Source organism: Oncorhynchus gorbuscha, linkage group LG09, assembly GCF_021184085.1.
Source record: "Oncorhynchus gorbuscha isolate QuinsamMale2020 ecotype Even-year linkage group LG09, OgorEven_v1.0, whole genome shotgun sequence".
Lineage (NCBI taxonomy): Eukaryota > Metazoa > Chordata > Actinopteri > Salmoniformes > Salmonidae > Oncorhynchus > Oncorhynchus gorbuscha.
Window position 1 is genome coordinate 55,913,450 of NC_060181.1, and position 25,370 is coordinate 55,938,819.

Sequence of the window (25,370 nt, forward strand, 5' to 3'; positions counted from 1 at the left end):
TTCTTCTATGGTTAATGAGCCTCCCCTCTTACGTTGGCTAGTCTTATCTCAGGGTTTCTCACAGCAATTAAGTTAGTTCTGGTGGATGTCCACTCCATGCAAGCAAGTTGAAATTGTTTGTTTCTTTTTGTAACTCTCAGTCTACACATGCTATAGGGCATTTGTCCCAAAATCTCTAAATAATCTTGTCAAACTTGTGGGGGCCATATATTGAACCCAGCGCATGTTCCTGAATCAAATTGAAATGTCTTTATGTTTTGGACTGTGACCGTTTGTATATTGTCAATAATTATTCTGAAGGATGGTGTGTGCTCGGTCTTTATCAATCACCTCCAAGGTTGGGGCGATATTACAATAGCAGACAATAGCATTGTCTGTCGACGGTGATTGACAGCCGGCGTCGATGCTAACAACATCTTGACGTGACAACAAAAAGACCAGTATTCACACTAACCTGTTTCATCTGGACAGGATTTAGAGAGAGCGGGTGCTCTAGACCTATTTGAACTCGAGTCTCGCAGCGCACAGCAGAGCAGCACACAAGTGACATTCAGTGTAATTTGCCTATTCCTATTTACTGGAGCCTATTTCAATAAATATGTCATATAGCCTACAGAACGCAAAGAGGGGAATGTAGGCCAGACAGAGTGGAGAATTCCACCCAAGCAGCGCAAAATTTCCAGTCACAAAACATTTGTTTTTTCTCTCTGTCAGTGCATGGGCATTTGGCTATAGCCTAAAATTTTACTTATCTATATATAATGGGCACCAATGCAGCCGTTTTGATCTCAAAATCAAATAATTTCTGGGTAACAGTTAAGTACCTTAATATGATTGTTTTCAATTAAATTAGTCTAAAAGAGCAATTTCTCAAGCAAGAACTTAGCTTGGACTGTCTGAGTGGTCTGAGTGGGGAAGGGAAAATGGAAAATGAGCTATTATAGACCCCTTTCTGTTTGTCGCACAAGGACGATGCGTGCAAGTTGGTTGCAGAACAAGGTGGAGTTCTTTAATTAAAGAACACCAGCAACAACAAAAAAAGCCTTGATTTACACTTTTCTTAGGAGTGCATTTCACATTACTTTTGGATCATAATTGAATTTGAAGGCTCTTATGAATATCATGCGTAATGTTTGTGGCGTTATCTAAAATCAACTGTGTTATGCTTAAAGAGCACTTTACACCAGTAAAATGGCTCTTTGGCTAGCTTTTGCCTATAGCAATTTGTTTTTGCTGAGATCACAACCAATATCTCAGCGACTGTTAAAGCAAGAATCAGAACATCATTGTAAGTGTATGAGGATCCCCCCCCAAAAAGTTATTTAGTTTAACTAAACTACCCATCCCGGTATATTTGTCATCAGCAACCACTGAATAGCATAGCGCAACAGTCAAAAAATATTACTAGAAAATATTCATATTCATGAAATCACAAGTGAAATATAGCGAAACACAGCTTAGCCTTTTGTTAATCACCCTGTCGTCTCAGATTTTGAAATGATGCTTTACAGCGAAAGCAATACAAGCGTTTGCATAAGTTTATCGATAGCCTAGCATAGCATTATGTACACTTAGCATCAGGAAGCTTGGTCATGAAAATCAGAAAGGCAATCAAATTAACCATTTATCTTTTATGATCTTCGGATGTTTTCACTCACGAGACTCCCAGTTAGACAGCAAATGTTCCTTTTGTTCCATAAAGTTAGGTGTGTTATGCCCAGGAATCCACCGGAAATAGCGGTCACGACAATGCAGACAAAGATTCCAAATTATATCCATAATGTCGACAGAAACATGACAAACGTTTTTTATAATCAATCCTCAAGGTGTTTTTCAAATATCTATTCGATAATATATCAACCGGGACAGTTTGCTTTTCACTAGGACTGGGAGGAACAATGGCCGCCTCTCTCTTTTGAGCAAAAATCACTCTGAGAGCCACCGCCTGACCATAATATATAATATAATAATAATAATAATAATATATGCCATTTAGCAGACGCTTTTATCCAAAGCGACTTGCAGTCATGTGTGCATACATTCTACGTATGGGTGGTCCCGGGAATCGAACCCACTACCCTGGCGTTACAAGCGCCATGCTCTACCAACTGAGCTACGTAATGTGGTCGTTCACGCTCATTCTTCAAAATAAAGGCCTGAAACTATGTCTAAACGCTATAGACACCTTAGGGAAGCCATAGAAAAAGGAATCTGGTTGATATCCCTTTCAATGGTCAATAGGGATGCATAGGAACACGGGTTTCAAAATAAGAGTCACTTCCTGATTGGATTTTTCTCAGGCTTTCGCCTGCAAACTCAGTTCTGTTATACTCACAGACAATATTTTTACAGTTTTGGAAACGTTAGTGTTTTCTATCCTAAGCTGTCAATTATATGCATATTCTAGCATCTGGTCCTGAGAAATAGGTTGTTTACTTTGGGAACGTTATTTTTCCAAACATAAAAATAGTTCCCCCTAGCTTCAAGAGGTTTTAATGTAATAAAAAAAAGTAAATGTTGAATGGGCTTCAGATGGCAATGGATTTCTTACTGTCGTGGATGTCAGTGTTTTCTTACTGCCACCAAGAGTCGCACGCATCTGTACGTGATGGCAGTGTTTCGTTTATTGCCAGAGGTTTACTTTCTTATTGTTCTATTAATTATTTTCAAACCGCTGTTACCCCTAAAGGGTCAACATCATTTTCAAAATGTCATAGTATTATTCCAACCTCATAGTGTATAAGATAACATATAAAACATCGGGGGAAATCACGTTTTTGACTGCACTTACTTCCTACTCTCCATGAATATGACTTAAGGATACACTTTATTCATGGCTTTCTCCAGATCAAACAATGAATGTCGTTTTTTTTTTTAGTAGCCTAGAAACGTAAGGTAGCCAGAGGACTAATTAATGAGAAAGAACAGACGATATCAATAGCCTATAAAAAAAATCTAATGACAAGTTTAATCAAACAAATGATCCATGCGCGCCGGGGGAAATCCCTCCATGCAAGGTTGAAACCAAATGGCCAATAACCTTTGTGATGACCTTTTGTGCAAAGGAAGGGAGCGAGGTCTCCTCCCTCGCAAACGGAATCTCTCGTTCCAACCCCCCCTCCCTTCACCTATGTTTGTCATGGCCGCCAAACAACAACAGCAAAAATCTGGAATTTTGTGGCTGTGGAATGTAGTGGAAACTGCTTATCCTCCACACACAACCTTCAAAATCACTGCACCATTTTAAGCATTGCCTTCACCCAAGCCTGATTCCTCCAAATAATCAACGGCGAAAACCAGGAACTACTGCTGCTCGTAACCTATTATAGCTCAGTGATTCGTAATCACATAATTCTACTTGAGCCTTGACAGATTCTCAACGTTTCATCTGTCCATGAGAATCAGTCCACGAGAGATTAGAAGACTGTTCAACCCATAATGTAGGCATATCATCTAGCTCGCTATGGTAACACAGCCCGTTACTCATTAGTCATTGTTCCACCAGAAAGGAAAATTAGAAAAGGTTTGCCATTGCCTTCACTTAGCCTCTGCCCAGTTTTTCAACAACATTATCTTTTGTGATTCATTCAATTTCGTTTTATAGCCCAGCTGTCGTTTTAGCGGAGGACAAAGGTTGACATCGCCCAACTCTACTACACCCAAACACACCCTCTTTTTCAAGGACACTTGCATACACTCTCTTTCTCCCTCTCTGTCCCTGTCTCTCTCTCACACACACACACACACACACACACACACACACACACACACACACACACACACACACACACACACACACACACACACACACACACACACACACACACACACACACACACACACACACACACACACACACACACACACAGTTAACGGTCTCTCTCTTGCGTACACACACTAAAGGACATGTCCGTGTGCTGGGTGAGCTGTCTCAATGATTACTTTCCTGACTGTGCTCCACCTGAGCTGTGTGGTGTCCTTCACTGCAGAGAGGCTGTCTCCCACTGGAAATGGGACTGTCTCTGGAAGTTCTCTGATCTCTCGCTGTGTGTGTGCGCACGTGCGTCGGTCGATCAGTTTGCCTATCTTTTTCTTAGAGATGGAGCAGTCATTGTCAGTTACGACTCTGAATTCGAAAGTAACGGAGTGGTTCCAAGGGTCTCATTGTTTTCCCGATAGGCTACCCCTGAAGTAAAGCCTTAAGTTTTCCATAGAAGAAAAACACTACATATTCGGTCGTTTTTGAACACATGGCATGTGACTGGCAAGACGGCAGAGGAAAAATAACAATCAGGATAATCATTAAATTGCACATACTGAGACCCGTGTGTGCGTGACTGGACAGTACAGACCAGCTATTAGCAGAGACAGCTTCTCGGGCGGTGTTAGACTTTATCTAAAACTGAGGGACTAATCCTCTTTTGGGCTGCCTGGCTTTCTACCCTGCTGCTTGGTCACACTTCTCTGGCCCAGAGCCACAAGCTGCAATGCATTTCTCTTCACTTCAGCCCCTACCTCTACAGTGGAAGGGCCAAAGTTTAAAGCTACAGCTCAAGTTTAAATTCTCAGAACTGAATTCATTTTTTTTGGACACTTTCTCTTGCATTTGAATGCTAACGCCAATGGTAGGCCAACACTGCTTCCATCCGCTTGGAAAGTTTTTCTTTGATGTTCTAGTGAAAGGAACTTTAAGAACAGGGCCTTTAGGGATTTCCCTGAAGGGAACCCTTACCTAAGGGCATTGCATAGAGCCCCTCAAACGTTTTCCTTAGGTAAAGGCACAGAGTTTCTAAACCCAGAGACACAACATCGTGAGACTTCCGGGAATGTTCCGGTGTTTTCTATTTTGTGCCACACTGCAGCATCTGCTGAAAATCTTTGGAAAGCAAAACAAATGATTCGGGGTGTTAGAATTTTGGTTACTGCTGTTTTTTTGCTCGTTCGTACTGCTTGTTTGAGGCTCGTCTGTTGCTACATCGGCTCATTTTTTTTGTCCGGATTTTGTCTAACAACTAGTGGCGGGCTTGTGGGAAAATTGTCATTTGAGCATTGAATTAACTTCCTGTTGGACCAGATGATTATTTGCATAATTGTAACAGGCGCAATCACTTTTTGTGATCACCCACTGATATTTGTGTAGTTTTAACCCCCTTTTATCCCCAATTAGTAGTTACATTATTGTCCCATTGCTGCAACTCGCATCACTCCAGCTATTGACTCGGGAGATCTCCGAAACACGACCCTGCCAAGCTGCACTGCTTCTTGACAAACTGCTCGCTTAATCCGGAAGGCAGCCGCACCAATGTGTCAGAGGAAAGACTACAACTGCCAACCGAAGTCGTATGCATGCGCCTGACCCGCATGCGCCCGGCTCGCTAGAGTGCGATGGGACAAGGACATCTCGGCCGGCCAAACCCTTGCCTAACCCGGACGATGCTTGGCCAATAGCTGGAGTCGGCTGCGACTCAAGCATTGTGAAGCAGTGCCTTAGAGCGCTGCACCTCTTGGGAGGCCCTATTTGTGTAGTTTTTTTTATTGCAGAGTGAAAACTAAATGGACACTTGTCAGAACCTGGGTATGGGATGGAGGGGGAAAATGGGAGGGTAGAGCAAGATGACAAATTCAGACATGCTACTTTTCTACACTAAATGGGAGAGAGACCAATAGCTAGAATGTTATTTAACTTTTTAACTCAATACTATTGTTTTAAATTTTGAAAATCAGTTTTTCTTTACCGGGCAAAGCAAAAATAGTCGACTGGTGACTAGTGATTACGGGGAAGCAAGAGTCGCTTGTGCAATGTGTAGCCTAAATCAGGGTTGTCTCAACCTTTTCACTCAGGGCCCCCTTCCAGCATTGGGGAATATCCTGCACCCCCCTTGCTGTGCGACACGTTTGTTTCTATGGGCACAAGCACTGTTCATGACACAAACTGTTCACATCTTGTTGGCAGAGAGACAACTTGGCAGCATTAAAGGTTATTTCCTGCAATTCTACACATTTTGCCATGCCTAATTGAGTGACTCAAACATTACAACAAAATCTATAGGCTAAAAAACCCTAGCTAAAAACATTAGCTGACATGGGATAGTTGAGCTGGATAATTCTGAAAAAATATTAATAGCTCTCTAAGGTATGCAATGACTGACATAATTTTGGGAGGGTGAAACCCTGTGCCCCCCCCTTGTCGACCCGGGGCACACCCCACAGTTTGGGAACCACTGGCCTACAGTGGCAAGAGAAAGTATGTGAACCCTTTGTAATTATCTAGATTTCTTCATAAATTGATCGTAAAATTAGATCTGATCTTCATCTAAGTCATAACAACAGACAAACACAGTCTGCTTAAACTAATTACACACAAATTATTGTATTTTTCTTGTCTATATTGAATACATCATTTAAACATTCACAGTGTAGGTTGGAAAAAGTATGTGAACCCCTAGGCTAATGACTTCTCCAAAAGCTAACTGGCGTTAGGAGTCAGCTAACCTGGAGTACAATCATTGAGACGAGATTGGAGGTGCTGATTAGAGCTGCCCTGCCCTCTAAAAAACACTCACAAAATTTGAGTTTGCTATATACAAGAAGCATTGCCTGATCTGAACAATGCCTCAAACAAAAGAGTTCTCAGAAGACCCAAGATTAAGAATTGTTGACTAAATGCCTTGCTGTTCATCAGTCCATGGTAAGAAAAATTGCCTATAAATGGAGAAAGTGCAGCACTGTTGCTACTCTCCCTAGGAGTGTCCATCCTGCAAAGATGACTGCAAGAGCACAGTGCAGAATGCTCAATGAGGTTAAGAAGAATCCTAGTGTCGGCTAAAGACTTAAAGAAATCTCTGGAACATCTCTGTTGAAGAGTCTACGATACATAAAACACTAAACAAGAATGGTGTTCATGGTAGGACACCATAGAAGAAGCCACTGCTGTCCAAAAAAAGGGAGCATCATGGTTTGGAGCTGCTTTGCTGCCTCAGGGCCTGGACAGCTTGAATTCCCAAGTTTATCAAGACATTTTGTAGGAGAATGTAAGGCTATCTGTCCACCAATTGAAGCTCAACAGAAGTTGGGTGATGCAACAAGACAACCCAAAATGCAGAAGTAAAACAACAACAGAATGGCTTCAACAGAAGAAAATACGCCTTTTGGAGTGGCCCAGTCAGTCCTGACCTCAACCCGATTGAGATGCTGTGGCATGACCTCGAGAGCGGTTCATACCAGACATCCCAATAATATTGCTGAATTGAAACAGTTTTGTAAAGAGGAATGGTCTAAAATTCCTCCTGACCGTTGTGCAGGTCCGATCCGCAACTACAGAAAATGTTTGGTTGAGGTTATTGCTTCCAAAGGAGGGTCAACCAGCTACTGAATCCAATGCTTCACATACTTTTCCCATCCTGCACTGTGAATGTTTACATGGTGTGTTCAATAAAGACATGAAAACGTATCATTGTTTGTGTGTTATTAGTTTAAGCAGAATGTGTTTGTCTATTGTTGTGACCTAGATGAAGATCAGATCCAGGTCATTCCAAAGGGTTCACATACTTTTCCTTGCCACTGTATGTGTTCGGCGTGGAGCCTGTCTTTCCACACTCATCACTTGCTTAGCCGCAGCTCACCAGCTAATGTAGGCTGTGTGCCGGTGGAGCGCGTCCTTCTCACTGCTATAGAACAGAACCCTCGCCGCTCTGTGCACCCAATGCTGCTAATATTCGACTTATCATAGGAGCCTATTCAGTCCAAATACAAATAAAAGTCACGGAAAGGTGTGTCTCGGTCACCAATGGTCGAGTCCCAGTCATGAACATCGGGACTCTAGTCCGAGTGCTGGACTGGAGTACTACAACACTTCTTTCTAGCACATCAAGCTAACTTAGAGTAATTAGCCAGCTAGCTTTGTAGCCATGGATTGTGCACCTTCCATCATTTAGCTAATTAGCTAGATAGCTATAGATCTAGCTAGCTGGTAGATGTTTTACTTTTGCAACCAGGGCAGAGGAAAGCAACATTCACCTCCTAAAATGCTGTTTACATTCATATCAACACTGAATGAAGCACTTAAAAACTTCTTAGGGACTCAATCCCATTAACAGGATCGATATGACAACAGCCAGTGAAAGTGCAGGGCGCCAAATTCAAAACAACAGAAATCTCATAATTAAAATTCCTCAAACATACATGTATCTTATACCGTTTTAAAGGTAATCTTGTTAATTCCACCACAGTGTCCGATTTCAAATAGGCTTTACGGCGAAAGCACCACAGACGATTGTTAGGTCACCACCAAGCCACAGAAAAACACAGCCATTTTTCCAGCCAAAGATAGGAGTCACAAAAGCACAAATAGAGATAAAGATCATCAAAAGGTTAGTGATTAATTTTATGTCCAAGTAGCTACTTTTATTAGTGTTTTTAGTACACAAATCTAAACGCTCGTGCAGGTCCAGCCGAACGTCAGACGAAAAGTTCAAAAAGTTATAGGTCATAGAAACATTTAAAACTAAGTATAGAATCGATCTTTAGGATGTTTTTATCATAAATCTTCAATAACGTTCCAACCGGAGAATTCCATTGTCTGTAGAAAAGCCTCGGAACGCAGGTCGCTCTCATGTGAAATGCGCGTGACCAGGACCTGGCTCTCTGCCAGACCACTGACTCAAAGAGCTCTCATCCGGCCCCACATCACAGTAGAAGCCTCATTCAAGTTTCTAAAGACGGTAAACATCTAGTGGAAGCCCTAGGAAGTGCAACTTAAACCATATCCCACTGTGTGTTTCGATAGGGCTGAGTTCAAAAACCTCAAACCTCAGATTTCCCTCTTCCTGTTTGGATTTTTTCTCAGATTTTCGCCTGCCATATGAGTTATGTTATACTCATAGACATCATTCAAACAGTTTTAGAAACTTCAGAGTGTTTTCTATCCAAATGTGCTAATATTTTGCATATATTAGCAACTGGGACTGAGGAGCAGGCCGTTTACTCTGGGCACCTTATTCATCCAAGCTACTCAATACTGCCCCTGCAGCCATAAGAAGGTTTAAGGGACCTCATGGGCACCCTTAACTTTCTCTTAATTTAAGGGGGTAAATTCACCTTCATTTTTGTGCAACTGACCTAAAGTTAAGGAAACTTTAAGGAAACTTTTGGACTGCAATGGTGCGATAAGGGGCAGGGGGTGGTGGTGAGAAAAGAGGATCTTACTAGGCCAATCATCTCAAATGAGTCATTGATTGAAAGGGTGGCTGGTGTCTTTGTAATCACTCTGCCCTGGTTGCAAAAGGAAAACATCAACCAGTTAGCTAGATCTATAGCTATCTAGCTACTTAGCTAAAAGTTTAGTAAACTTTAAGCGAATGGATGAGGGGAAAAATGTCAATTAAGATGTTTTAGGCAACCGCGCCTAAAAGACACTTATCCCACCATTGCAGTCCACTTGGCTGGTGTCTTCATAATCACTTGTCAAATTATCCCGAAAGCAGTGACAAGGAAAGACTAACAATTTATCTCAGACACCCTCCACCGCCCCCTCACACAATGCTTGCACCCACAAAGAAAGTGTCTTTCAAACATGGTTTAAGTGTGATCGGGACTTGATGAAATGGCGCATCGTGAAGCATTTCAAACTTAATTTCTTCCTCAGTCTGAGACTTTCAGTAGAAAAGTTCAGATCCAATGTCCGCTAGTGCTTCTCTGAATGTGTCATGCAGAGTGGGTGCTATAGAGCAAGTAGTCTCACTAGTCTTTCTGCACGTTGACCAGAAATGAAGAGAAGCACAAATGAATCAGTCATTTTGTTTTAAACTGTGAGAAACATTTATAATGGAATCCATTTGGACCAGAAATAAGAGCCAAACAGAAACGGAAGCCAATTTTTAACACGAGTTTACACTTGCCCAGCTCAATTAAAATCTCATCACTTTATGTGCTGTCGATCTGGGATTTCACTTGGACGTCCCATCCCCCATCATCCACCGCCAGTACCTTAACCCCCTCCGCTATAGGATTAAGAGATTGTGTTTGTCTTTAACCCTCCCTGCCTTAGGCTTCAACAGGATTTATAATCTGGCATTTATAATATTACATTTTCAGTCCAGAATCAGGTCAGAGATTCTAATCCCTGACCCGACTCACTTTCTCTCGCTCTCTTCCTCTCCCACTAGTGTCATCATGCCATGGAGAAACCAAGCGCGCTTTATATCTGCTCTGCTGTTCGAAAACGATTGCCGCGTTGCATAATTTAAGACGGGAATACTCAAATCCTTTACAATTTGAGACATCCTTGAAATGTTTCCTAAATAACATGCAGATTATTGCAAGGATCTGAACAGTCACTGTTCTCCATCACACGCTTTACCCCTCACCACAATTGAGCCTCCATTAGAGATTTCTGGAAAGCTGTCTAATCAAGGGCCTGTTTGAGTCTCTTGTTCTGGTGGCCAACTAGCACCAGCTTGATTTCCGGTGCCTGTCCATATATTGAAGTGGCTCAACGGAGAGACGCTATTGTAGACACCATCTGTGTCAAGGGAGGTTTGTCTGCTAGCGTTTTCATTACTGGGCGGTTGTCTTTCTGGGCCTCACAGCAATGACCCAGGACCTCGCTGAGAAGGAAATCTCTGGCCCTTTTTTGTCACTTGTGGGTGTAGGATCTGTGACTAGATTGACCGGTTCCACACTGCCCTTTCAATTTATTGTATTTACCAGAAATTGGGACAGAGCTTCCAATGTTGTGTACCAATTACATTTTTTTTTTTTTGCAACAAATATATATATATATTTTTTTATTGCAACATATTTGCACCTGCTATTGTGTGAGGTTATTTTCCTGACACCACACTTCGAGGGCCCTCACCTCCTCCCTGTAGGCTGTCTCGTCGTTGTTGGTAATCAAGCCTACCACTGTAATTTCATCTGCAAACTTGATGATTGAGTTGGAGGCGTGCATGGCCACGCAGTCGTGGGTGAACAGGGAGTACAGGAGAGGGCTCAGAACGCACCCTTGTGGAGCCCCAGTGTTCAGGATCAGCGGGGTGGAGATGTTGTTGCCTACTCTCACCACCTGGGGGCGGCCCGTCAGGAAGTTCAGTACCCAGTTGCACAGGGCGCGGTCGAGACCCAGGGTCTCGAGATTAATGACGAGTTGGAGGGTACTATGGTGTTAAATGCTGAGCTGTAATCGATGAACAGCATTCTCAGTGTGCAGTGTGGTTGCGATTGCGTGGTCTGTGGACCTATTGGGGCGGTAAGCAAATTGGAGTGGGTCTAGGGTGTCAGGTAGGGTGGAGGTGATATGGTCCTTGACTAGTCTCTCAAAGCACTTCATGATGACGGAAGTGAGTGCTACGGGGCGGTAGTCGTTTAGCTCAGTTACCTTAGCTTTCTTGGGAACAGGAACAATGGTGGCCCTCTTGAAGCATTAGGGGACAGCAGACTAGGATAAGGATTGATTGAATATGTCCGTAAACACACCAGCCAGCTGGTCTGCGCATGCTCTGAGGACGCGGCTGGGGATACTGTCTGGGCCTGCAGCTTTGCGAGGGTTAACACGTCTAAATGTTTTACTCACGTTGGCTGCAGTGAAGGAGAGTCCGCTGGTTTTGGTAGCGGGCCGTGTCTGTGGCACTGTATTGTCCCCAAAGCGAGCAAAGAAGTTATTTAGTCTGTCTGGGAGCAAGACATCCTAGTCCGCAACGGGGCTGGTTTTCTTTTTGTAATCCGTGATTGACTGTAGACCCTGCCAGATACCTCTGTGTCTGAGCCGTTGAATTGCGACTCTACTTTGTCTCTATACTGACGCTTAGCTTGTTTGATTGCCTTGCGGAGGGAATAGCTACACTGTTTGTATTCGGTCATGTTTCCGGTCACCTTGCCCTGGTTAAAAGCAGTGTTTCGCGCTTTCAGTTTCGTGCGAATGCTGCCATCAATCCACGGTTTCTGGTTTGTGATTTTTTTAAATAGTTGCTATGGGTACGACATCGCCAATGCACTTTCTAATGAACTCGCTCACCGAATCAGCGTATTCGTCAATGTTGTTGTTGGATGCAATGCGAAACATATCCCAATCCACGTGATCGAAGCAGTCTTGAAGCATGGAATCTGATTGGTCGGACCAGCGTTGAACAGACCTAAGCGTGGGAGTTTCCGGTTTTAGTTTCTGCCTGTAGGCTGGAAGCAACTAAATGGAGTCGTGGTCAGCTTTTCTGAAAGGAGGGTGGGGGAGGGCCTTATATGTGTCGCGGAAGTTAGAATAACAATGATCCAGGGTTTTACCAGCCCTGGTTGCACAATCGATATGCTGATAGAATTTAGGTCTTGTTTTCAGATTAGCCTTGTTAAAATCCCCAGCTACAATGATTGCAGCCTCAGGATATGTGGTTTCCAGTTTGCAAATAAAGTTTGTTTAGGGCCATCGATGTATCTGTTTCGGGGGAATATATATGGCTGTGATTATAATCGAAGAGAATTCTCCTGGTAGATAATGCGGTCGACATTAGATTGTGAGGAATTCTAAGTCAGGTGAACAGAAGGACTTGGCTACACCGACTCCGATAGTGTCTTTCTTGAGCCATGCTTCCGTGAAGCAAAGAACGTTACAGTCTCTGATGTGATACGATATGTTTCACTGCTTTGTTGTTGTTTTTTAAATCTAATTTACAGCACCATGACTTGATTTGTCTTGATTTGCCAGGACTGTTCCCTGATGTGGGCGGCGGCTACTTCCTGCCAAGGCTACAGGGCCAGCTGGGCCTCTTCCTGGCCCTGACAGGATTCCGCCTCAAAGGACGCGATGTCCAGAGAGCAGGAGTTGCCACTCACTTTGTGGAGTCTCAAAAGGTACTGCTGGGCGGAGGGCGGGAGGTCAGGGCTTTAGTGGGGAACCGGGTGCTGAGTCAGTGGGTCCATGGCCAATGTCTGCAGGTGCCAACAAACTCCTGGCACAAAATGGCTGCTCCTTTTTATAGCTGCCATGACACTGTTGGTGTGAGGCTATTATCAGTAGGGACTAGAGTTCATGTAGGACTACAACCTTGAGCGGATGCAGGAGAGCAGCAGGGGTCAGATTTCCTGAATACAAAAACAACATTTTACCTGTGTGTAATACAAATAGTTGTAGCCCCCACTGGGAAAATCATCTTGACCTGAGAGGGTTCCATTTTGGAGAGGTGAAAGTCTTGAATCATGAGTCAAAGTAAAGTCTTGTGGTCAAGATCAAGATGGATCATTCTCTTCCCTCTTTTTCCCCAGATTGCAGCCCTTGAGAAGGAGCTAGTGGACCTGAAAACTCCCTCCATTGAAGACGTCTCCAGAGTGTTGGACTCGTATCAGAAACGGGTAGGTTGCCTGGTTCCCGGCTCCTAACCAACTTTGTAGTATATTGTTTATCCTGAGGCTGCATTTATTTTAGCTGGGGATTATAATAAAGCAAAACTAAGGAAAACACTACCAACGTTTTACCAACACATTGCCTGCGATACTCGCGCATCAAAAACTCTCAAAACATTTCTACTCTCCTTTCTGGGACAGCTACAAGGCCCTCCCTTCAGCAAATCAGTTTTTGACTACCTAGAATGGGATATGTTCCGGGTTGCCTCTGAGAATAACATTGACGTATACACTGACACGGTGACGGAGTTCATCAGGAAGTGCATAGAAGATGTTGTTTCCACCTTGACGATTTAAAACCTATCCAAACCAAAAACCGTGGATAGATTGCAGCATTCGCACAAACTGAGAGTGTAAATCACCGCATTGGTCCCAACCACGGCAACTGGTCCCATGGTGACTGGGAATACGGTTTAGTACAGTCCAGTTATGCCATCCGTAACGTTAAACAAAACGTTAGTACAGAGACAAAGTGGAGTTGCAATTCAACGGCTCAGACACAAGACGTATGTAGCAGGGACTCCAGATAATCATGAATTAAAAAGGGAATACCAGCCACGTCTCAGACACCGTCTTGCTACCAGACAAGCTAAACACCTTCTTCGCCCACTTAGAAGAAAATAAACAGTGCCACCGACGCGGGCCATCACTGCTTCCAAAGGCTGTGAGCTCTCATTCTCCCTGGCAGATGTGAGTAAGACATTTAGGCGTGTTAATCCTCGCAAGGCTGCCGGCCCAGACGACATCCCTAGCAATGTCAACGGAGCATGCGCAGACCAGCTGGCTGGAGTGTTTACGGACGTATTCAATCTCTCCCTATCCCAGTCTGCTGTCCCCACTTGCTTCAAGATGTACACCATTGTTCCTGTACCCAAGAAAGTGAGGGTAACTGTCATCATGAAGTGCTTTGAGAGGCTAGTTAAGGATCATATCACCTCCACCTTACCCGACACCCTATACCCACTGCAATTTGCATACTGCCCCTATAGAGCCATGGATGACGCAATCACTATCACACTGCACACTGCCCTAACCAATCTGAACAAGAGGAATACCTATGCAAGAATGCTGTTCATAGACCACAGCTCAGACTTCCAACACCACAAGCTCATCATTAAGCTCAGGGTCCTGGGTCTGAACCCCGCCCTGTGCAACTGGGTCCTGGACTTCCAGACGGGCCGACCCCAGGGCCCCGTCAGGCAACAACACCTCCACAAAGCTGATCCTCAACACAGGGGCCCCACATGTGCGTGATCAGCCCCCTCCGGTACTCCCTGTTCACCCATGACTGCGTGGCCACGCTCGTCTCCAACTCAATCATTGTTAGATATTACTGCACTGTTGGAGCCAAGCACACAAGCATTTTGCTACCATTACATTTGATTTGATTGCTTTTTTCCGTTTTGTGTAAATGTTCTGCTTCATACTAATTGGGTTGTTAGTCATGTCTATGTAGGATCTACTGTGTGTGTGTGTGTGTGTGTGTGTGTGTGTGTGTGTGTGTGTGTGTGTGTGTGTGTGTGTGTGTGTGTGTGTGTGTGTGTGTGTGTGTGTGTGTGTGTGTGTGTGTTCACGTGTGTGTTGGTCTATGCCTTGGTTTGGTGTGATCAGGAATAGGGTTTTTATAGCCCCCCAATATGGGTTTATACAGAGGTAATATAAACTTGGACCTGCATTAAGCCGGTGGAGTTGAACACAACAATATGTGGGGCATTGTGTTGTGCCAACTGGCCTGCAATATCTGCATTGCCAGTCCTTAACATTGTAATACACTCCCAAGAGAAAGAATGTGAAAACGAGAAAGTGTATGTATGTGTTTAACTAGCATCCACGAATTCTGTCCACAGAGCAGTCTGGATGCAGAGAAGCCATTTGTCCTTGAGCAGCACATAGACTTGATTGATAAGTAAGTCCTCCACAGCCTCCATTCTTTTCCCCCCCTAGGTGGTCTAACCGATGAAGCCATGAGCCACACAATTTAGAAACGGGTTGGGTGAGGGTCAGAGAAGTGTATGCAGCTTTTAACTTGCTAGCTATAATACAGTGTATTGGAGAGAACAAAGTCCCAGATGGTATTAAAAACGTGTGCGACGTCTCCAGTGTCTTCACGCTGATGAATGATTCCTGCCAACGCTGTCCTTGTTTTACCGCTGGCTTATGCACCTCTGCTTGTGCACACACACACACACACACACACACACACACACACACACACACACACACACACACACACACACACACACACACACACACACACACACACACACACACACACACACACACACACACACACACACACACACACACACACACACACACACACACACACACACACACACACACACACACACACACACACCGAGATGAAACCCAGCTCTTTGAAAGCATGTCCCCGTTACAGAGCGTAGCCATATTTATTGTAATAACACACTGGCAAGCCAGGTTGCGTTCCCTCCCTTACCAAACAGCTACAGAACATTTCCTTAGCACTAATTACTTTTCTCTGTGATTTACACAATATGTGTCCATGTGTGACAGAGGCACACTCTGGCCTAGAAGACATTGGGCCGTGGTGTAACCCACAGCCCTTGGAGCAGTACATAAGCCCGAGTCACAGTAGGCCAACTGTTATTAGCATTAAACGCTTCTTTCTGTTAGTTGTCCTGTGGTAGCTTGACGCCAGTGTTCTTTAATCCTGGTTCTAGGTACCCGCAGGGTGTGCTGGCTTTTGTTCCAGCCCAGCTCTAAATGATGTCACACGTGATTCATCTAATCAAGGGCTCGATAAAGACTGGTGTCGGATGTTTTAGTACTGGGCTAGAACAAAAGCACACTGCACAACAAATGGTTCTGTTACATTGAGCATTGGTGCCAATGATTTATATATACACTAGATGACTGACTGACGGGGGGGGGGGTTAAAGCCACAGCACCTCCATCTTGGCACTCCTCCACCGTTGTAAAATAAAATATTTCGGAAGCTAGATAAATGCATTTATTGACGTCACATTTTGTTAAACCAAGACCCCTTAATGCATCATTTTAAATTATGTGAGCTAAACGCCAAAATATAAAATGCAAAAATGTAACATTTTCTTAAAGCATACTTAAAAAAAAAAGGTACTAATGTTACTTTCCCCACATCAACAACAAATACTTAAATACTGTAGAATTCCATTAATTCCTATGGAGGACTGTTTCATCTGAGGAGTACCAGTATGGCTGACCGGTGGCTTCAAAGCCTCTCATTGGCCAATACATAGCATCAGCAATCCAGGGTTTATATACATCATTGATTGGTGCACTGCTAACACTGTTAGGGGCCTGCAGCACAGAGAGAGAGAGAGCGCGCTTCCTTTTGAGCTGAGAAAGAGATCGCCTCCAGTCGCTATTTATATGCCCTCTTATCGAGTACACCCTTCATTTTTACTTATCTTCACTGGCCCTGTCTACCGTATGTGTTTGTTATGAACCGCTGTTGTGTAATGTAGGCTATTTTTTACACTTGTCCTGGGCTGTTTGCTGTTTTACTGACACACATACTCCTTCTAATGTCTCTCAGGATGATTGATGTGATGTTTAACTGTAGACAATTAAGGCACACTAGGTATTATAACATTGGTCTCGTGCCAAGAAAGTGCATATTTCATGAAAATGGCTTTTTCAGTGAGTAGTTTCATTGCTTTAAACATTTTGCACATAATGAAATGAAAGAGTGACCCCAACACATTCAGGTGCCGACATACGCTAGGTCAGTGTTTTCCCTACTCCAGTCCTCAAATACCCCCAACAGCACACATTTTAGTTGTAGGCCTGGACAAACACACCTGATTCAGTTTGTTAGCAATTGAGGATATTCTTCAATTCTTAGATTTATTTGAGTGAGACAAATCATAGGTGCTATGCTGAAAAGTAGACGTTCAGTCTCCCCTGTCCTTCAGTTTTTTTTTCCACAGAACAAAGGACAGGATGCCACTTATACCCCCCCCACCCAAGCCTGGGTTTAACAAATCAAAAGTCCTTGCAGGACAACTTGGCCAATGGTCAAATAACAAGTATCCCATTGATCGTTAATCCTAGTCCTCTCATCCCCTGTGTTGTGTATTTATCTTCCAAATATTATTACAAACTTGTCAACTAATCAGGTGAGTTTGTCAGGGGCAACAACAACAAATCTATCAAATATTATTTGTCACATGCTTCGTAAGCAGCAGGCGTAGACTAACAGTGATATTATTCCAACAATGCAGAATTGAAGATAGAAAAATAATATATAAGTAGTGACACGAGGAATAAATACACAGTGAATAACAAAAACAAGTCAAATGACGTGGCTATATACAGGTAGTACCAGTACTGAGTCTATGTGCAGGGATACGAGGTAATTAACGTAGCCATGTCCATGTAAACTACATGACCAAAAGTATGTGGACACCTGCTTGTCGAACGTCTCATTCCAAAATCATTGGCATTAAACTAGATGCTGGAACATTGCTGCGGGGACTTGCTTCCATTCAGCCACGATTATTAGTGATGATGTCGGGCACTGATGTTGGCCGATTTTAGGCTAGGCTCACAGTCAGCGTTACAATTCATCCCAAAAGTGTTTGATAGGGTTGAGGTCAGGGCTCTGTGCCGTCCAGTCAAGTTCTTCTACACCGATCTCGATAAACCATTTGTGACCCGTTTCCGGAAACTAGGCATATGTCGCGGGTCACTACTTCACAGGCTAGCCATTTGAACGATAACTTTGTTTTATTTTTATCAAAATGTGTTTTTTTGGCAGAATGCCTTCTCGAACATGTGAACTTTCATGAGCCTTAATAACAAACTTGTATGCCATCTGTAAATACGAATCAAATTGTTAAATTACGAGCCTAGTTGGTTTAGCCACAGAAAAAGTAAGCAACCTTCCCGTTAGCCATTGATTGGCTGAGTTAATGAGTGGGCTGGACATGCCAAGAGATGAGTTTGGATTGGTCTACCATATTAGCACGCTTCTGTCGATTTGAGCTGGTCAGTATGTATAGGTAGTCCTTATTAATGCGTTTAAAAAATTAAAAAATTAAAAATTAATTCTGTAGGAAAACTGCATATGTGTTTTCTCCACTTTCTGGAGGACCTAATTTTGAAATAATTGGAATTCGAGTATGATAGCTAAGTAGATGGCGCAAACTCCAGATTGCATCTTCAAACTAAGGGCAAACATGGCATCCGACAGGAGACGCGTCCATCCATGAATGATGTGTACGGTTACATTTTCAGATATTACACATTTCTAATTTTGACAAAGTGGTTTCATTTCAAGTTAAAGTGTACTGTTCGCTAGCTAACTTTAGCTGGCTGGCTCGCTAGCTAACGTTACATTTCAGTCTGGCAATCTACTCAGATTTCAGAGCACTCTTGTCTGAGTGTACCAGACCGCAGAATAACTGATGAATTTACGAACGCTCAACACCTGTTGAATATAACCGGTGTCAGTAAACGTTGTCAAAAAAGTGTAATTAAATTGTTGCCAGCAGCACAGTTAGTCATCAACGCTCTGGATAACATGAAAACAGCCTAACCAGCTCTGCTAGGGCGAGTAAAATGGTCAGAGTGGGGTGTTCTCTCATTGTGTCTGGAAGTAGCCAGCAAGCTAGCCAATGTTAGCCAGTTAGCTTCGGTGCTTGACTGCTGTTGTGAGGTCAGACCGTTCGGATCAACCCTACTCGCCGGCCAGAGCGTCCAGTGTGCGCTCTGCACGCTCCGAGAGCGAAACACTGTCCATTAGTAAATTCACAATCTGACAGCACAGTTGTAGTCACCAACACTCTGGATAACATAATAGCCTAACCAGCTCTGCATGCACGAGTAATGTTCAGTGAGACATTCTCTCATTTGTGTCTGGAAGTAGCTAGCATGTGAGCTTGGATGCTTGACTGCTGCTGTTAGTACAGAATGCTCAGATCAACCCTTAAATATATGGGGCTAAAGCTTAAGAGGGTGTGAACAATGCTGAATGGGTGCAGACAAAGAGGGGTCTCCAGTAGTGGTACCAAAACATTCAAAGGCCATTTTCTCAAAAGTGAGAAAGTTTACATTTCAATTTCAAAGCAGACTTACTTTCCCATTGTTCCTCAACTGTAGTGTATGATATACCCTTTTGTTGAGTCTCTACTTTTATCCAATGTTAAAAAACACAATTTCAAATGTTGCTACATAAGACCGATTTGACACAGTCAGTCACATTTCTGTATGGACCTTGCTTTGTGCACGGGGGCATTGTCATGCTGAAACAGGAAAGGCCTTCCCCAAACTGTTTCCACAAAGTTGGAAACACAGAATCGTCTAGAATATCATTGTATGCTGTAGCGTTAAGATTTCCCTTCACTGGAACGAAGGGGCCTAGCACAAACCATGAAAAACATCCCCAGACCCTTATTCCTGTTCCACCAAACTTTACAGTTGGCGCTATGCATTGAGGCAGGTAGCATTCTTGGAGTCGTGTTAGGCCACACAGTCGTGGGTGAACAGGGAGTACAGGAGGGGACTACACACACCACCCCCGACGGGCCCCCGTGTTGACAATCTGTTTTCGGTCATAGGAAATTATGGCGGAGACATTATGTACAAAAAAGTTTAGATCAGCTTAAAAGAACACACAAAATAGCAGAATTGGTCAGGAGCCTGTAAGATTGCTGCTATCCACTGCAGTGCCATCTTACATGATGGTTGGGGGTACTTGAGGACTGGAGTCGGGGAAACACGGCACTAGGTAATGAGTTCAGATGGCGGAGTGAGTGAAGTTAGGGAAAGGGCATTTGGGAGCTATAGATAGAGGGGTAGGGCTGTGAATTCCATGTGCAGCCCCTCACAACACCAAATGAGTGAGTGCCTTGTGTGTGCTTGTGTGTGTGTGTCTGTGTGTCTATCTGGGTGTGCACGTGTGTATTCAGCCATATGTACTTCAACTGACCATGTCTCATCCCTGTATTCCTGCGGCCCTTAGGCTATTCCAGTCCAACAGCGTGGAGGGGATTGTACACAACCTAAAGACAGACGGCTCTCCATTCGCCCAGAAACAAGCTGAGGTGGGTCCATCCTCAAGCTAGTTAGCCTCACCGCGACCTCCATTCCCATCTCCCACACATACGCTAACTGGAGGTAAGGCGGGAGCTTTGGCTAGCAGAGAGAGGGGCTATAGAGGAACTAAATCTGTCGCTATGTACAAATGTCTATGGACTATGTTCTAAATTAGAGCGTTGGGCCAGTAAACGAAAGGTTGCTGGATCAAATCCCCGAGCTGACAAGGTAAACATCTGTCATTGTGCCCCTGAACAAGGCAGTTAACCCACTGTTCCCCATGCGTCGAAGACGTTGATGTCGATTAAGGCAGCCCCCCCACACCTCTGATTCAGAGGGTTAAATGCGGAAGACTCATTTCAGTCGAAAGCTTTCAGTTGTACGACTGACTAGGGATCTTCCTTTCCTAAATGATTTCCTCTCATCTTCTCCTTCTCAATGTGAATGAAACCCAGCTAGCCAGCCAATCTGACGTCATCTGAGAGTGTGAGAACATAACCCAGGCCGTTAAGTCCAACATTCATGGCTCTGCTAACGGTAGTAATTGTCACTCTGTAAGCCCTTAATATGGTTAAGCTTACCACATTGGCTCAATGGAAGGCTCTAAAAAAACACCCTAAATAAGGATGATGACTTGACCGGACAGTCCCATCGGCAGTGTGACATTGGGTCAGAAATGCCCAATCTCTCCCAACTGTCCAAAGTCCCCTGTTGGGCAAACACTTGCCATGGCACAACCTTATCCTGAATGATAAATACGTCCTTTAAAAGTGCCAAAAGCCAAGCTGTCCTTGTTTGATTGGAAGCTAAATGCTCTGTAAACCTGGATGCCGTGTGAGAGAGATGTGCACAAGGATTGCGACGCATTTCCATGTTGCCTGAAATGACATTGTACGGTGTTTGCCATCCCTGTTGCCGTGTGATCACAAGTGCAGATTCAGTGTGGAGAAAACTGACACCATCACCTCATAATGCGCAGTGTCTACACACGTTTTATCACAGATGGTGTCGTTAATGAGATGGGATGTGCTTGATCGTAAACATGCCTGAATCCAGCTGGTGTATGAGTTGGGAGGAAGACACTGGTTATGTAAAACAGGAAATGGGCCCGCTCTTCTTGAAAGAGAGCGATGATAACGAAGCAACTCTTCTTATGAAGCTGGATGTTGTAACTGCTGAGTGGAAAGTGCAGCAATTGGTATAGTCCTGTCCATAAGCACAAACGTTTCCCTATTGGTTCAAGGGCACTAATAAGAGAAAAATAGTTAAAGTATCTATGCAGGCTTTGGAGGGAAATCCTGAAATGCCCTGATTTCGTCACTGCCAATTATGGTACGAGAGTTACACTAATCAATGCAATGGCAGTAATTGTGGGTGACTACAATGATATAGGCTACTCACAATATCACATGAAATAATTGCTAGTGTATTGAACATTAGGTTCTGCTGGCTAATAACTACCTGGGCTACAGCTAAGAAGTTTTTCTTTATATTTGTGAATTTCATAGACCCTCGCCAAGATGTCTCCCACATCGCTGAAGATAACCTTCAAGCAGCTGCAGGCCGGAGGCACCATGACTTTGCAGGAGGTTCTGGTGATGGAGTACAGACTCAGTCAGGCCTGCATGGTGGTATGTGCTGAAAGGTCCCAGGCCTTTAATACTACTTCCTGTTCCCCGTCACATTTGATTTACTTTATCTTAGTTTAAATGTTTTTCCATCCGAAGGTAATGTAATTTACTCATTTACTGGGTTTTGAATAGGATAGACCCTAAACAGTTCCTGGTATATATTAGTGGTATTCTTCGTTTAAAGCATGTATGTGTGTCAGGATTTCTGATTCTTGTTGTTTTGCAGAAGGGCAGTGACTTCTACGAGGGCGTGAGGGCAGGTAAGGAGTTTGACTCTTGCAAAACACATAAATAAATCCCTTTTGATATTTTACAGATTGACCTCTTATTTCTGTACAATGATATTGAGTACTAATTGGCAAAAACTGCTCCACGTCCCTTTTGAATTTCTGTGTTATTAGGACGTTTCTGTCAGTATGCAATTCGTTTTATTTTTTGCTTTGTGTTCCTAGTGCTGGTTGACAAGGACCACAGCCCCAAGTGGAGTCCATCCACACTGAAGGAGGTCTCAGAACAGAGTGTGGAGGACTGCTTCTCGTCTCTGGGGGACCGTGACCTCAAGCTGTAAGGACACCTCAATAGAATAGAACAAGGGGTCAAGGGACATCACTTCCCGCTCATGAGGCCTTCTCATAGGAAGCGTCCTAGTTGCCTAAATTTGTTTCCTTCCCTTGTATCCTTTCCTTCATGGCCACTCATCAGAGTCCATATTCTCACTGAGAGCTTTATCGTTGAGATTAAGCCACCACCTTCACCCATCAGTGGTCATATAGTTGGAGAGGAGACAAAGAAAGGAAGCTACTCTAGAGTAGTCGGTCACGGCCATCAGACATGGTACGTCAGTCACTGTGGCCTATCACAACAGCAGGACTTTGGCAAGACCACACCCCAGTGCTGTGCCCATTTTGCAATGCATTTTTAAACTAATTGAACGGACTCTTCAAGTATGACTTCTCAAAAGCTAGCATCAGGCTAAAAGGCTAAAGTTGGATGGATACCAGACCAGTTATATAGACATTGAGTCAGACGATATGTACAGTATCTCCATTGTGCTGGTGTACAGTATTATTTGCAAAGAACAATATTTCTCGGTACATTTGGCGGTGCCAAGAAACAAATGTTTGTTTCGGTGAGTAGCTGGGTAAGCAAGAGGTTCTGTCCTGTTTGAAGTGTCATATAACTTGGGAGAGTACTGTCAGGTGGTTATTATGGCCCTTGTTGAGTGTCATAATGTCCTGTTTATGAGTGTCTTTCAGTTAGTCTGTCTCTCCAGTACATTTCCTATGGATTCAATCAAATGCACATTGCTGGAAGCCCGGACTGGGAAAACACCATGTTAAAATATACAGACTGATTTCTACCTAATTTGGATTTTTATGATTTTGCAGTGCTTTGTCATTTTTCTGCAGTGTGTCTTCGACTGAATCTGGCCTTTTTGCGTTTCTCTGTACCCAGCTCAAATCATTGATTATATGAAATCCCATTCGCAGCACTCAAACCCTCAGCACACAGTTAAGAGCTCTTACAGGCTCCCAGAGATAAATTAGGTCAGTGGCTGAAAGACCCACCACAAAGTTTGCGAAGTAAACAATGAACCAGCGTAAACACTCTCCTAGAGCACACAGGCTCAGTAATTATCTTGGCTTCAGAGATAAGCTTTTATGGTTTAGGATTTGCCCTTCAAAAGTCACCAGCCAGGTGTCATTCTTAATGCCTTTTAGCTTTGTCATGTAGCTGGAGTGATCACTCGGGGTTGCATTTTTCATTGCATTACTGTATGGCAAAGGCCAGAAGTTCTCAATTCATTGTGTGCTCTTCAGTATCCAATTCAATGGATACAATTTCCCAACTAATAGCTGTAAAAAATCTCTTGTATAATAAATATGTTGATAAAGATGTGTATGGAAACCTGATTTGTAAAAATTGTCATTTGATTTAATTGTTTGAAGTCATCGTTGATAAAATAATAATTATGTTGTGCCTGCCTATGTAACCACACAGAACAAAAATATAAACGGAAGGTGCGGGTCCCATGTTTCGTGAGCTGAAATAAAAGATCACAAATGTTCCAAAAGCACAAAAAGCTTATTTCTCTAAAATATTGTGTACAAATTTGTTTACATGCATGTTAGTGAGCATTGTGTCCTTTCTCAAGATAATCCATCTACATGACAGGTGTGGCATATCAAGAAGCGGATTATTACACAGGTGCACCTTGTGCTGTGGACAATAAAAGGCCACTCTGAAATGTGCACTTTTATCATGCAACACAATGTCTCAACACAGGTGTCTCAAGTTTTGAGGGAACGTGCAACGTTTGTCCCATCGTGCTCTAGCAACTTGTTATGGCGGGCCGGGCGCATGCACACCGACTTTGGTCGCCAGCTATACGTTGTTTCATAGAACGCATGGCTCTCGACCTTCGCCTCTCCCGAGTCCATATGGGAGTTGCAGCGATGGGAGAAGACTGTAAATACCCATTTGGATATCACGAAAAAGGTGTAAAAAAGTATTAAAAGGAATGTTCACCGGCGCTGTTTCCAGAGTATTGAATCATTTTAGAGAATTTGTCAATACGTCCAACCGGCCTCACCCACAGACCACTTGTAACCACTCCAGCCCAGGACCTCCACATCCGGCTTCTTCACCTGTGGGATCATCAAAGGGGGAGGGCTGGATGATGAAGATTTCTGTCTGTAATTAGGCCCTTTTGTGGGGAAAAACACTATCTGATTGGCTGGGCCTGGCTCCCCAATGGGTGGGCCTATGCCCTCCCAGGCTCACCCATGGCTGCACCTCTGCCTAGTCATGTGAAATCCATAGATTAGGGACTAATTTATTTATTTCAATTGACTGATTTCCTTATATGAACTGTAACAGCAAAATCTTAGAAATTGTTGTGTTTATATTTGAGTATTAATAACCTACGGACGCTTACTGTAAAATGAGACCCAGTTGGATATTCCATTTCTAAAGTGGAATGTTTATTTTTAAAATTTTCACCTTTATTTAACCAGGTAAGCCAGTTGAGAATAAGTTCTCATTTGCAACTGCGACCTGGCCAAGATAAAGCATAGCAATAAACAAAACATACAGTCAATAATACAGTAGAGAAAAGTCTATATACAGTGTTAAACATCAGCTTTGAATACAAAGCCTGTAGCGTTGAGCTCCTGAAGCAGGTTTCCCCAAATATTATTTGTCCCCCCAAAGCCCCCCAAATGAATTATGAATATTTCTTTCATAATTAAAAAAATAATCTTGGACTTGAGATTCAAAAAGTCTCAA

General features: G+C 43.4%; 1 protein-coding gene across 1 annotated transcript in view; it reads left to right on the top strand.

The window, feature by feature from the left end:
* The window catches only part of LOC124043784 (3-hydroxyisobutyryl-CoA hydrolase, mitochondrial-like), a 52,144-nt gene extending 27,988 nt beyond the window's left edge, over positions 1–24,156 (top strand). The window contains exons 8-14 of the mRNA XM_046362744.1: positions 12,692–12,837; positions 13,249–13,335; positions 15,234–15,292; positions 20,378–20,459; positions 21,960–22,082; positions 22,309–22,342; positions 22,535–24,156. Of these exons, the coding sequence (XP_046218700.1) occupies positions 12,692–12,837; positions 13,249–13,335; positions 15,234–15,292; positions 20,378–20,459; positions 21,960–22,082; positions 22,309–22,342; positions 22,535–22,650 (647 nt within the window). The 3' untranslated portion in view covers positions 22,651–24,156. The remainder of the gene's footprint in view (positions 1–12,691; positions 12,838–13,248; positions 13,336–15,233; positions 15,293–20,377; positions 20,460–21,959; positions 22,083–22,308; positions 22,343–22,534) is intronic.
* Positions 24,157–25,370: the final 1,214 nt, after the last annotated feature.